The 14,629-nt window shown below is 43.1% G+C and overlaps 1 protein-coding gene across 3 annotated transcripts in view; it reads right to left on the bottom strand.

Moving 5' to 3' along the window:
- Nucleotides 1-8,762: 8,762 nt before the first annotated feature.
- Nucleotides 8,763-14,629, bottom strand: part of B3galt9 (beta-1,3-galactosyltransferase 9) — a 34,878-nt gene continuing 29,011 nt past the window's right edge. For 2 of the 3 annotated variants that reach the window (XM_034494361.2, XM_076928569.1), the window contains exons 2-3: nucleotides 11,032-11,194; nucleotides 8,763-10,124 (exon numbers count right to left, since the gene is read on the bottom strand). In XM_034494361.2, coding sequence (XP_034350252.1) covers nucleotides 9,021-10,124; nucleotides 11,032-11,037 — 1,110 coding nt within the window. In that variant the 5' untranslated portion in view covers nucleotides 11,038-11,194 and the 3' untranslated portion in view covers nucleotides 8,763-9,020. Of the gene's footprint in view, nucleotides 10,125-11,031; nucleotides 11,195-14,083; nucleotides 14,627-14,629 lie in introns of those variants that run through there. The other variant, XM_076928570.1, reaches the window with a different exon arrangement.

Below are 14,629 nucleotides of genomic sequence, written 5' to 3'. Positions count from 1 at the left end.
CTGCCTCTGACTCTCAAGTGCTATAATTAAAGGTGTGCGCCACCAACTCTTATTCTGCTTTTGTTTTGATTTTTTTATTCAGATTTTAAAAGAACGATAAGTTATTATTTTGCGTTTCATAAGTGTGGTTTGAATAGGTTTGACCACCAGAGATCCATGTGTTTGAATGCTTGGCCCATAGGGAATATCACTATCAGGAGGTGTGGCCTGGCTGGGGTAGGCGTGGTCTTGTTGGAGGAAATGTGTCACTGTGGGTGCTGAGCTTTGAGGTCTCCTATGCTCAGACTCCACCGAAGGGTGGAACAGAGTCTCCTGGCTACCTTCTGATCAAGATGTAAAATTTTCAGTATTCCGGCACCATGTCTGCCTGCAAACTGCTATGCTTCTTGCTATGATGATAATGAACTTAACATCTGAAACTGTAAGCCAGCCCCAATTAAATGTTTGCCTTTCTAAGAATTGTCATGGTCATGTTTTCACAGTAGTAGAAACACAAACTAAAACAGTATGCAAATGTGTGAGTGTGAGAGAGAGGTAGAGGGAGACTTAAAAAATATTTGGTTATTATACATAGAAAACCTAATTATTACCAATATATAAAATATAAAAGCCATGTTGCTGAAAAACATTGCGCGCGCACGTGTGTGTGTGTGTGTGTGAGAGAGAGAGAGAGACAGAGAGAGACAGAGACAGAGAGGAGACTGAGAGTTATAGGATATTTGTTTATTATACATAGGAAACCTAATTGTTACCAAATATAAAAGCCATGTTGCTGAAAAACACTGTGCCAACATTCCTGATCCTAATTCCAAGGTTTCACAGCCCCAGGCTTCTGTAGGCAACAAGATAGAGTGCTTACCACAGTGGGGAAAGTAGCAGGTCTGTTCTGAAGCATTTCCGCACTGCGCCATGCTCACACAAGGGAGCAGACCATTTCCCAATCACATTGCTTCAGGTCTCTTTTCCATGATAATAAGCTGTCTCCTATCCCGTTCCTGCTGCATCCTGTTCCTGATTATTTGGAACCCAGGTCCAGCAAAACAGCTGTGAATGACTCCAGTCACTGAGCTACATACATAGTGCCTTGTCCTTCAAGAAATAGACACATCTACTGAAGAAGCCATTTCCCTTCAAGGCCTACACCAATCTGCTGCTCTGACTCCAAGGCTCTAGAGCTTTATCCAGAGGAGCAACCTTGGTGCTTAAACTCTCATGACAGCTCTTCCCAAAGTAGCATCCTTGTCTGGTCTATCTCCCTACAGCCACAGTGTTTCACCTTCCTGCATCTGAACTTGCATTACAGTCTGAGATGCTGAAGTATCCCACTTGATGGGGAATGAAGTCCATGCTACACTGCTCCCACCCACCAGGGTTCATAGCACAACTCTCCCCCACCATTCCCAGGACATGGCTGCCATTGCAGCTCTAATCACAGAGGCCTGTATCACTGGTGTGTCCTAACACCCCAAGATGTGGATCACTACTAAGCAGCATGCTTTATGCCAGTGTTCAAGATGCCACTGTGCCCCATTGACTTCAGAACCCAAACTGCAACATTTCCTCTGATGTTGAAAGTATACATTCCGCAGGGAAACTCTTAAGCACAGAAGAAAACAGCTCAAAATGATTTCAGGAAGTTCCTGAAACTGACCAGATTCACTAGGCCTTTCCCTCCCAAAGTAACCTATAAAGCTGATAGTCTCTCTCAGAGAAGCCAAGCTGCAAAGAAAACTGATACCTGACCAGCTGCCTAGAAGAAGCAGAAACCAGTCTGGGGAAAGTAGCTCAACTTAGTCATTTGGAAAGAACATTCTTCAACCTGTTGCGTTGCCTGCAGGCTCAGATTGGCTTTGGTGACGTAGGTGTCTGAGCCATTTCTGCTCCTGTAACACCTTACCAATATTCCTATAAGTAACCCCAACAAACCTCATTGGTTCACCAGCTGCACTTTGGTGGTATCTGGACTCTGATCTGTTGGGAGTTCCCTATCTGGGGAGAGTACAAACGTACATAATGACTCCTCAGGAAAAGTTTTATCACATACCACCTCTGGAACTCAGTGCTCCCTGGACCCATGCCAGTGCTGGAGCATGCTGCTCAGCACAGATTTACAGTTGACTATCTGTCCCTTGGGTCTAAGCTGCTAAGGAATTCCCTACAGTTTTTGGCTTGATGGGAAAGCTGTGTCCACCTGTGCCTAAGTGTGACAGGACACTGAGCCCTAGAACACAGTGGAGTCAGGCTCAGCACCATCAAGGATCCACTCAGGTAAGTTCATCCTGTGAAAACTTAGAACAAGACTGACCCCTAAAGCCCTCTCAGTGTTGCCACAGAAACATGGATCCCGGGGGCTGGAGAGATGGCTCAGCGGCTAAGAGCACTGCTTGTTCTTCCAGAGGTCCTGAGTTCAATTCCCAGCAACCACATGGTGGCTCACAACCATCTGTAATGAGATCTGGTGCCCTCTTCTGGTGTGTCTGAAGACAGCTACAGTATACTCATCATATATATAAAAAATAAATAAAATATTAAAAAAAAACAAAACATTTAAAAAAAAAAAAAAGAAACATGGATCCCAGGCCACTAAAACACCCATAGCCATTGGTGACATTAACTATAGCCAAAGAAGTTGTACAGAGGCAGCGCTGTTAGAAATCAGAACAGCACTCTCTGCCCAACAAGTTAACCTAGGATCCGACTGCTGGGGAGTCCCTAGGAAGGGCAGTCTATAAAATTAGAAAAGTGACTACTATTGTGCAGATATCAATAGAGATAGGAAACATCATATTTCGATGCTGTAGTGGTTTAAAAAGGAATGGCCCCCATAGGCTCAACTATTTGAATGTTTGGTCATTAGAGAATAGCAGTATTAGGAAGTGTGACCTTGTTGGAAGAATTGTGTCACTGGGGGTGGGCTTTGGGGTTCCAGAAGCCCAGGTCAAACTTAGTGACTGTCTGTGTGTCTTCTGCTGCCTGCTGATCCGCACATAGAACTCTTAGCTACCTCTCTGGCACCGTGTCTACCTGCATGCCACCATGCTTCCCACCATGTTGATAATGGACTAAATCTTTGAAACTATATAAGCCAGTCCCAATGTTATCCTTTATAAGAGTTGCTGTGGTCATGGTGTCTCTTCACAGCAATAGAACACTAACTAAGGCAAATGCTATCAAAGAAATCCAGTAGTTTTCCAGTAACTAACCCCACAGATGGAATCTATAAAGCGCCTGATGAGGACATTGAAAGGATTAAAAAAATTTCAAAACCTCCTAGTAGACTGAACAGAACCAAGAGTGCAGGTCAGCTTGGTCGTGAGCTCTGTGTTTCAGGAACTTGGCTGACCACAAGATAGATGGCTGATTATGTACAGGCTCTTAGAGAATAGTCTATACATAATGTTCCCCATGACTGTTCCTTGTACCCTGTCACAAACTGAATAATGGGCTGGGACTTTCCACAGGTGCTCTCCAATAGCCCTCTTTTACTCCCCCTGGGTTGTGGTTTCCCCCCTGGGTTGTGGTTTCCCCCCTGAGTTGTGGTTTTTGACTTCAAATTCTCTCTGTCTCCAAAGCCCCGGGGTCAGACCCCACTGCCCCTGCGTGGATCATGGGTCTTGACCTCAGTATACTGATTGAAATATACCTCTTGCTGATTACATCAAGTTCGGTGTCTTGTGAGTTAATGGGTGGCCGCAAATTCCCGAGCCTTGGGTGAGGTCCTCCCTTCGTGGGGGCCTTACAACATCTAAATAATGATCCCAAGAAAACTCAGCAAGATATAAGAGAACACAACCAAATCAGTGAAACCCAGATAGCATCCATGTGACACCACACACACACACACACACACACACACACAATTTAATAGTCTTGGAGCTGAAGAACTGAAAAATAATAAACTATAATTAAAATTTTAACATCAGAGCAGCTCAAACAGCAGAATTTGGGGTTGCAGGATGGCTCCGCAGTTACAAGAACATACTACTCTTGAAGAGGACCTGGGTTGGCTTCCCAGTACTCACATCTGGCAGTTCACAGCTGCTTGTAACACCAACTCAGAGGACTCAATGCCCTTCTGGGCTCTACAGGCACCAGCACACAGACATGTAAATAAAAATTTTTCATTATTAAAAAAAAATTTTTTTAATCGTAAGTCTTTAGATAATCGTAAGTCTTTACAATTAAATATTGCAGAGCATGACAGGAGAAAACTAAGTAAGATGAAGAAGTCCTCTAGGACTGATCAAAAAATTCTCACATTATCAGATTATCAAAGGGAAACAGGTTGGAAAATGCCCAGGAATGTTACTTAACAGCATAATCGCAGGACATTTTCCAGCTCTTGGGAGATAGACTTCCAGAAAAAAAAAAAAAAAAGAAGAAGAAGAAGAATGTTAATTCAGACTAGTGGGAAATGTATGCTCCGGGGAGAGCAAAATACAATAAGTGAAAGACTGAAGCTAGCTTGTGGGATTCATAGAATGGTATGGTGAGACCAAGTCTTTGCATTATAGGAGCCCCATAATGAAGTGGATCAACTACTTTAAAGAAATCATCTTAGGAAACCTTACAAACTTCTGGAAAGATATAAATGTCCAAGTACTGGTGGTATACTGGCGCACACCTGTTATTCTAGCTCTCAGAGGCAGGAGGATCACAATCTCAAGACCAACCTAGGCTGTATGGCAAAACTTTGCCCCTGCCTCCACCCCCAATAAGCATCCACATTGCTATCCAGCTATCCAGATGGTCTACTTAATCTGCAGATTTGCATTTAGTCTATTGTTAGAAATGAAATCTAATGGTTCATTTTCAAAGGTGCCTTGAGCCAGCTACAAGTGAACTGAAAATACTAGACCTCTGCTAATGCCTGTTAGTCTAGCTATTCCTGAAAGTCTGCTGAGCTAGACACACCAAGCAGCAGCTTAAAATAAAGAAATTACTAGCACCCAAGCTTGCCTACAATAGTATCTTCCTAATAAGCTTTAAAAGAAGCAGGATGTAACTCAAGAGAACCTAAGCTACAGAGGGAAAGATAAAACCTGGATGACATGAAGACTGTGCCCTCTTGATTAGTCAAAAAGGGAGGAAGGGTCATGTGTCCTCTTACTGGCCTGGCATTCTAGGACAGCCAATTTTGCAAGGACATAAAATAAACTATGTCACCTTTGCTTCTCTGAGTCTCCAGTATTCTGACTATGAAGTGAGAGTCACCGTTTCTCACATCCAAAGAATCTATTAAAATCACAATGACACCTCCCACCAAAACAGAAAAGAAAGGTTATAAATCATGTAGATGAGAAAAAGACCCCAATTCATCACACCTGTATCAAGCAAGAAGAACAAAGCTAGCTGCCTCACACTACCTGACTTCAAAATACACTCCAAAGCCACAGTGAACAAAATAGCTTGAGCCTGTCATGAAAGGCACGCGGATTAGTAGAACAGCACAGAGCACTCAGAAATAAAAGCTATGGTCAATAGCCAAGAATGATGCCAAGAGCAGAATATATTATCTTTAGTAAATGGTGGTAGAAAAAAACAGTATCTACACGTAGAAGGATAAAATTAGACCTTCAGTCCAGAGCACATACAAAAAAGATGTCACAACAGAGGAAAGCCTCAAACACAAGGTTGGAAATGTCAAACGACCAGAATAAACTGTAAGAGCAGAGCTGAACAACGGTGCTGTGGGTTGGTATGTTTTCATATGACTCACCAAATACAGGCAACACCAGAGCAAACATGCAGATGAGACCACGGCAAAGTAAAAAGCTGTGTAGCAATGGTAAGAGTCAACGGTGATGAGAGACTGTGAAATGGAAGAAAATACTGCATCATCTGTTAAGAAATTAGCAATCAAAATATATAAGAAAATTAATTAAAAATAGGAGAAATGCCAAGCAGATGCCAGTGGCACATGCCTTAATACCAGCACTCAGGAGGCAGAGATAGGTGAGTCTCCAAGTTAGAGGACAACCCAATCTTCATAATGAGTTCCAGGACAGCTAGGGCTATACAGAGAAACTCTGCCTCAAAACCAAAAGTGGGTGTGGAATTCAATAACAAACAATTCAAAACCAAGCAAAAACCCTAAACTGACATTTTTCCAAAGAAGGCGTGCAAATGGCCAGCAGAGGGCACAGTGATGCGGTCTGGATGTTCCAGCTGTCAGAGGCAATGGGTAGGTGGGCCCAGAAATTCAAGACCACCTTGGGCAACCTAGCATGACTAGATCAAAAAACACAACAAAAACTAAGGCCACAACTAGCCAAAGTAAGTGAAAAGATACTTGTGGCAGGACACTTACTCTGCTACATTGTATTTGCAGTGGAGCTCGGTGATTAGGCAGAAGAGGAGGTGGAGCTGGGAGAGAAAGAAAGGGGAGAGGAAAAAAAGAGGAAGGGGAGGGGAGAAATAGAGGAAGAAGAAGAAAGAGGCTATCAGCCATGGAGAACCACTGATGGGTCCAAAGCTGTCCTGGGTAGCAATTTCTATCAAAAAGTTAGATATTGGGTAATAACTCCAATTGTATGGGCATCTTGTTGATTGAGCATTTCTAAATATATAAATCCTTTAGATAATCATTAAGTTTTAAGAGTCTCATTTCAAGCCGGGCGGTGGTGGCGCACGCCTTTAATCCCAGCACTTGGGAGGCAGAGGCAGGTGGATTTCTGAGTTCGAGGCCAGCCTGGTCTACAGAGTGAGTTCCAGGACAGCCAGGGCTACACAGAGAAACCCTGTCTCGAAAAACCAAAAAAAAAAAAAAAAGAGTCTCATTTCTACCAGATACTTCGAGGATGGCAGATATTGTCTGGGGTTTAGCCGAGCTTTGTGGATGCAGCTGGCGTCTTGTGGGTGCCAGGGCCCGCCATCTAGCTAGCCGGAGCCCTGGTCAGAGCCGAGGAGCAACAGAAACATGGTGGCTACCTGAGAACAAGCGGGACAAGGCGCCGTTTTCTAAATATCTCCCCTACAGGTACTTTCCATTGTGATATCTCACTGTAGATCGATCTAATTAGCGAGTTAGATCGATCTACAGTGAGATATCATTTTGACCTACTGGACAAGCTGCTGTAACAAGGACAAACATAAGCAATGACGATGTGGAGGAAAAGGAGTCCTGGCACACCACTGGAACAAAGGTACACTGAGCAGCCATTATGGACAACAATGTGACAGTTCTCACAAGTTAAAGTTAGAACTAAGGTGTGCTGGTCCAGAAGTCTCCCTTCTGGATATATTCTGAAAGGACATAAAATCAGGGTATTGACACAACTACAATTTTTGTAGCATTACTCACAACAGTCAAAGTGTGTAATCAGCCTAAGTGTCCATCAATGAATGAGCAGATAAAGATCAGAGCTGGTGAGTCACTCAGGCAGCAAAGGCATCCGCTGCTAAAACTAAATCAAAACCTAATGACTGCACAGTGGAGAGAGAGATCTGGCAGATTGTTCTCTGGTGCTTACACACACACACACAATGGAGAGAGAGATCTGACAGATTATTCTCTGGTGTGCTTACACACACACACAGCAGGGAGAGAGAGATCTGACAGATTGTTCTCTGGTGTGCTTACAGAGAGAGAGAGAGAGAGAGAGAGAGAGAGAGAGAGGCACAGACGTGTGTGCGCGCACACACACATGATTTAACAAGAAGAAAATGTGGGTGGTACTTACAAGAAAATACTATTTTTCCTTAAGAAAAAACTATCAACAGGCAGTGGTGGTACGTGCTTTTAACCCCAGCATTTAGAAGGCAGAGACAGGTAGATCACTGAATTTGAGGCCAACCTGGTCTACAGAGTGAGTTCCAGGACATTCAGGGCTACACAGAGAAACCCTGTCTTGGAAAAGAAAGAAAGAAAGAAAGAAAGAAAGAAAGAAAGAAAGAAAGAAAGAAAGAAAGAAAGAAAGAAAGAAAGAAAGAAAGAAAGAAAGAAAGAAAGAGAGAGGAAAGAAAGAAAGAGCGAGAAAGAAAAGAAAGAACGAGAAAGAAAAGAAAAAGAAAGAAAGAAAGAAAGAAAGAAAGAAAGAAAGAAAAGACCAATCATTTTCGTCAGCATGGAGGAACAAGTGGACATCGTGGTAAGTGAAGCAGGCCAAGCACAAAAGACAACCACATCTTCACTCACACATGCAGTGTAAAAATGCCAAACTCTCCAGGCAGTGATGGCGCACGCCTTTAATCCCAGCACTTGGGAGGCAGAGGCAGTCGGGTTTCTGAGTTTGAGGCCAGCCTGGTCTACAGAGTGAGTTCCAGGACAGCCAGGGCTACACAGAGAAACCCTGTCTCGGAAAAAAAAAAAAAAAAAAAAGCACTGACTACTCTTTCAGAGGTCCTGAGATCAATTCCCAGAAACAACATGGTGGCTCACAACCATCTGTAATGGGATCCAATACCTTCTTCTGCTGTGTCTGAAGACAGCGACAGTATACTCACATACATAAATCTTAAAAAAAAAATAAAACAAATTGGATTCAGGCATTCAGAATGTATTCTACCTGTGTATCACTTGTATGGGTCAGAGATGGCTCACTGGGCAAGGGTGACTACTGTCAAGTCTGATGGTTTGAGTTTCAGTCCTAGAACACGCACATTGGAAGGGAAGAACTGACTCCTGTTCTTTGTCCTTTGACCTTCATACATGGCCTGTGACACACATATATACACACAAGTGCACATGTGCACACACACACACACACACACAATAAATATTTTTTAAAAAATTAGAAAATATAACACTCAGTACATCATAATATGCTGTAATGAAATTTAATGTTTTCTCTTTTCTGAAAGATTTTATTTTGAAAAGTATCACACCATCCTATTTTAAATGCCTTAAACATCAAAATCAAGATGTCAAGACTGAGTACATCAGAACACTAAGAACATCTTGTGGTTTTGCTAGGTAGGAATAAAGGTTCAGAGAAGCTACATAACATGGGCCCAGAGAGTTGCCATCTGTAATAGGAAAGCAGGAATTTAAGATGAAGACATCTAACAGTGAGTGAACACTAATCACCAAAATACACAGCACGGTCTTTAACACTCCCCGTGTGAAAATGCTTGAAGCTGTCAAGGTATGTCAGAAGCTTGCAGGAAATGAGCCCGTAATAAGTCTCAAACAGTGAACACTCTTTCCCATCATTCATTTCTTTCCATGCCAGGGAAGTTTCAGCATCTGTAGCTTCTGAGGATGTAAAAATGAACTTGTAGCAGCATCTGTTATATGTGATGTGTCTTCCCCCAGAAAACCTTGAACTGTGGATAGGTATAAGGCCCACGAACTTAGCACATATCCCTACAAATACATCAGCGGGCACCATAAGAGGTGCTTCATTCAAAACCACATACACCATCCGAGCCACATCTTGGGACATTATAAAGGCCTCACCACTGCAGTAGTCTGGGTAGTATTTTTCGGGGTACTCACTAAGAGGGACAAATTCTTGGCTATGGGGGTCTCTGTTAGGTATATCCTGATGAATAACTCTTCCTAAATAGATACCTTCCAGGTGGCCTTTCAGATTGAGAAGATAGTCTACCAAGCCTGGAAGATTGATAAACATCTCCTCGTCAGCTTTGAGAATGAACAGGGCATCGGGACAGAAGGCCACAGCCCACTGGGTCATTGAGATGATCTTCAGGGTTTGGTTTTCAGAACTGTCCAGGAAGGTCCCTTCAATTATATCGTTATTCTTCTGAGACTCTGCATCTATCTCTTCCTGCGTGGTTGCCAATGCTGGCATTCCCAGAGCAAACAGCGTGAGAATTGGGTAGCCTTGGACACTGGTCACACTACCCCAGGTTTTCCTGATGAGCTCCCGTCTTGTTCCATTCCCTGGGCTACTGAAGATAAGAGAGAGCAGAAAGATGGTTTTCCCATTACACACCTCCGGCTGGCTCAGGACATAATATTTGGAGGGATTACCTCTTAAAGGTTCCAGGTTCAATGTTCTTGCCTTGTTCTTGATGTCGAGAATTTTCATATCTACATGAGGCAAAGTGTGTAAGAAGTACTCTTCTACAAAGTGAGCTCCAAAGAGCAAGGCATGAAACAGTACGACGTTAAAGAGAACGAAACACCACTGGTGAGTCCGAAGTCGGCAGAGCACCACCTAAATGATAAAAGGAGTTATGCCCCTTTAAGCTCTGCTTCCATCCCTGTTTATTCCACCCGCCGACTCCTGTGTGGGCTTCTTATGGCCCTCAGTAGCAATCCTATTCTATTATAACTTCTCTACTGGATGGCTGTCTCCCAGGTCACCAGGTCTGAAGATACTGAAGATACAAAGAAGACTCAGGCACTGGGAACATAAATATAGTTCTTGAATGAGAACACCTGGGTCAGTTTCCTCTCTGATTACAAAGGTCAAGTACTGTTTTCCATGATGTGGTCACTTTGGGTGTCCACCATCCCCTAGTGGACATTTACATTTTAGAATAACTCTCCATTTAATCTAGCACATCTGACATATTGGTCAATGTGGGCAGATTCCTATTATCTGCAGGGGACATTCAGGTGCACCTGTGCTGGGCTTACTCCACCTCACCCAGAGATAGAAAGTGTCCGTCTGGAAAGGGGCATACAGAACTGTAATGGAGCTAAGGAACTTTAAAGAAATTAAAACTCTGTTTATTATAACTTTACCATTAGGAAGCAACTTCCAGAGCCACCTCCTACTGAGTGCTCATTGTGCACCGGCGACGGTGGCGACGGTGCTACGTACATTACAATGTGCTTCATTTAGCCCAGTGATACCCATCTCAAATAGACTGACTTCCAAATTAAGCTTATACTTCGAACTCAGATCTGCCACCATTTAAAGTTCACTCATAACCACTGAGGAATCTTGACTCCTACTTTTCCTACACCATATCAACTGAATAGGAATTTTCAAACCAGACTAAACTTGCAGTTACAAACTGCACTACTTGTCAATTTTCTCAGTCCTAATGATTCACATGTAGAACAACCTATTTTTAATAGCTATCAAATGTTTCAGAGATACATCAGAAACTTACCTGCATGTTGTCTGTGGGAAGTTCATATGCCAAGGTAAGCACAGTAGGATGTCAGAATCGCTCCAGCCTGACAGCAATTGCAGTACAGTACTTTGAGCCCCAAACTTTGAGGATAAGGTTTCTTGCTAACCCAGCTGAGCTTTTGTCCCAGAATACCTGCTGCCTGCATAGGATAGGACAGTGAGTGCTTATCATGTTACAGCTAGTGAGAATCCAGAACAAAGTGGAGGGGAAAAGCAAACCTTGTCACATGTCCACCCAGTGTGTCTCACAGAACAGACTCCTTATCATCATCCTGTGTTCCAGATAAAATACAAGTGGAAGTCCAAAGAATCCTTTATCCACGTCATGTTCACACAGCATCACCTCCCAAGGAGAGAAATGATGTGTCTGTCTCAGGATTAGTGCCTAATCCCAAGTACACGAACATGGTAAAACTGTTCTAAACATTGAGGAATATGTGAGCCCATGTTTTTTTCTCCCCCAAAGAAATATCATATATTCAGGTCTTATGTGTATCTCTTTGGGAGGGATTCTAAGTTTCTGGCTTAAGTTATGAAGATCAACTATAAGAAATGCTGCTGCTGTGGTGGGTCATAACTTTATAGTCCCTGCACTCGGGAAGCAGTGGCAGCTGGATTCTGTGAGTTCTAGTCCAGCCTCCCACACAGAGTGAATTCTAGGACAGCCAGAGCTATGCAAAGAAACCCTGTAGGAAAAAAGAAATATAGTTTCAACTACTGGTCTTCAATGTTCTCCAAGCTCCCAGGAGAGAGAGTATCTGGAGAGGTTTCAGTAGTTGAAGGTGCTGGTTAATTAACCAACTCCAGATTCTTAAAAGATTCATCGTTATATTTCTGCTTTCTGCTCCCCTAGAACAACTCCAGGTACCAACTTCTGTATTAGTCAGGGTTCTCTAGAGTCACAGAACTTATAGGTAGTCTCTATAGAGTAAGGGAATTTGTTGATGACTTACAGTCTCTTTGTTTGTTTGTTTGTTTTTGTTTTTTATTTTGTTTGTTTTTCGAGACAGGGACTTACGGTCTCTAGTCCAACTCCCCAACAATGGTCAGCAGCAGCTGTGAATAGAAGTCCAAGGATCTAGCACTTGCTCAGTCCCACAAGGCAAACAAGCAAAGAATGAATCTTCCTTCTTCCAATGTCTTATGTAGGTCTCCAGCAGAAGGTGTGGCCCAGATTAAAGGTGTGTACTAACACACCTGGAACTGGGACTTGCCTTAGTCTCCTGGGATTAAAAGTGTGTATGTGCTGGGCGGTGGTGGTGCACGCCTTTAATCCCAGCACTGGGGAGGCAAAGGCAGGCGGATTTCTGAGTTCAAGGCCAGCCTGGTCTACAAAGTGAGTTCCAGGACAGCCAGGGCTACACAGAGAAACCCTGTCTTGAAAAAAAAAAACCAACAAAAAAGTGTGTATGTATTACCTTGCCTGGGCCTAAGCTTTTCATAGCAACTATGCCTCAAGATCAGGATCACAGGTGAGCCTTCCAATTCTAGATTGTGTATTTCAAGAAGCTAATGCCTTTGGTTATCTTGATGAATTAGGTGATCTAGTATACAAAACTTTCTACAAGTTGAGGGGAAATCGGAAAATGATTTTGCTGGCTGGTTGCTCTTAGTATCTCTGGGGAAAAAAATGATGAAGGAAAAGAAGGAGTTGTATGATAAAATTGAATGGCTCCAGATGCAAGTAAACAATCTAAAGGATTCTAAGTGTACCCTTGAAGAGAGTCTTCTCTCCAGCAGCCATAGAGCTCAAGTTACAGAAAATCAAACTGAAGCCCTCATTATAAGGTTGGCTGAATTACAACAAAAATTAAAGTCTCAGCCTCAGAGGGTGTCAGCAGCCCCACCCCTTGAGATAATGCCTTTTCCACATGAAGAAATTAATCCCTCATAGTCTGGTAAAGCAGCAGTGACTTTCACTAAAGAAAATGCCAGACAAGACAATATTGATGTTCCTCAAGGCCCACCAATAGTTTCCTCTAGACCTATAACCAGACTCAAGGCAAAGCAGGCCCTTAGAGGGGTGGTAGAAAGTGTGGTCCACGAGAAAGTGCACTACACTACTAAGGGGCTTAATGAGTTTGCAAATTCACTCAAGCAGAAGTCTGAGGAATTTGTGTGGGGATGGATTTTAAGGGTGTGGGATAATGGTGGAAGGAACATAAAAATAGATCAGGCTGAGTTTATTGACATGGGCCCTCTGAATGGAGAGTCTAGGTTTACTATGGAAGCTCCCACAGTTTAAAAAAAAAAAAAAAAAAGGTGTTGGAAGTTTGAATGGTTGGCTGAAGCATTTATCAAAAGATGGCCTACTGAAAAAGAGTTGGAAATGACTGATATCCCTTGGCTTAGTGTTAACGAAGGGATATTAAGGTTCAGGGAAATTGCAATGCTAGAGTGGATATGTTGTGTAAAACCTAATCCTTCACAATGGGAAGGCTCAGAAGACACGTCCTTCACGAATCCTATAAGATGCAAACTGGTGAGAGGGGCACCGGCACATTTGAAGAGTTTTGTTCTTGCCCTTTTCCTTGTGCCAGTGTAGCTGCCTGCAGCCACGAATCAACTGGGTTCACCTGAAAGGGATCTGGGAATGAAAGGGGAAGGAGGTCGAGAAGAGAGGAAGCCAAGACAAAATTCTCTGATCAAGGCTCAAAGCTTTAATGTTCAGCTCTCAATTTAAAGGGGAAGGCCCAACCCCAAACCCCTCCTGGTTGTAAACTTGACTATATCCAGAATGAACTACAATCCAGAATTGGTAGGCTCACCTGTGATCCTGATCTTGAGGCATAGTCGCTATGAAAAGTTTAGGCTTAGGCAAGGTAGTACATACAAACCTTTAATCTAGGCAATGATAGCAGGCACCTTTAGTCCCAGCACTCGGGAGAGACGGGGCAGGCAGATCTTTGAGTTTAAGGCCAGCTTGGTCTACAGAGCAAGTTTCAAACCAGCCAGAGTTAAAGAGAAACCTTGTCCCATCAAACAGACAATGCTTTCACACAGCAGTATTCAAAGGGCTTCTTGCTTACCATTTCTATCTGGAGAGAGCAAAAAGGATCCAAGGTAATTAGTTGATAAGTAAAAGTGTTACAGAGAACAGTCGTCTCCGTGGTTGAGTAACCACGTTTTGGACAGCGTTCATGTGTGTGCTGTGATTCAAGCTTAGCTCACTTGGCAGCTCCTACCCAACTCCTTTACCATGTTTTGTTTTCAACAGCACTTGCTTCCTGCCATATACTTTGTTATTTATGTTGTCTTCCTCCTACGACTAGACGTAGACCTCACGCTGTTAGGGATTTGTTCAACTGTGTGAGAACCATGTTTGGGAGGTGCCAAGTGTCAATGGGCTGTTTGAATATAGATACGTGTCAATTTGGAGCCTTAGCCCTTTCTCGCCTGTGAAATACTACCCTAATTTGGTGAAAAACAAGGGTAGATGAGGAAAATAAACATTGTGCAAATCCGGAGAGCCGCCTTGAAAAGAAGTGTTAGTTCAGGATCACAAGGTGTAAGCGCAGACAGGTGGTACCGCACAAATTCGGGCCCTCTCTACAGTCTCGGCCATTGTTTCCCAC

Source organism: Arvicanthis niloticus, chromosome 2 (genome assembly GCF_011762505.2).
Source record: "Arvicanthis niloticus isolate mArvNil1 chromosome 2, mArvNil1.pat.X, whole genome shotgun sequence".
NCBI lineage: Eukaryota > Metazoa > Chordata > Mammalia > Rodentia > Muridae > Arvicanthis > Arvicanthis niloticus.
Note: the sequence above shows the minus strand (reverse complement) of the source record. Positions and strands in the feature narration are given on the sequence as shown.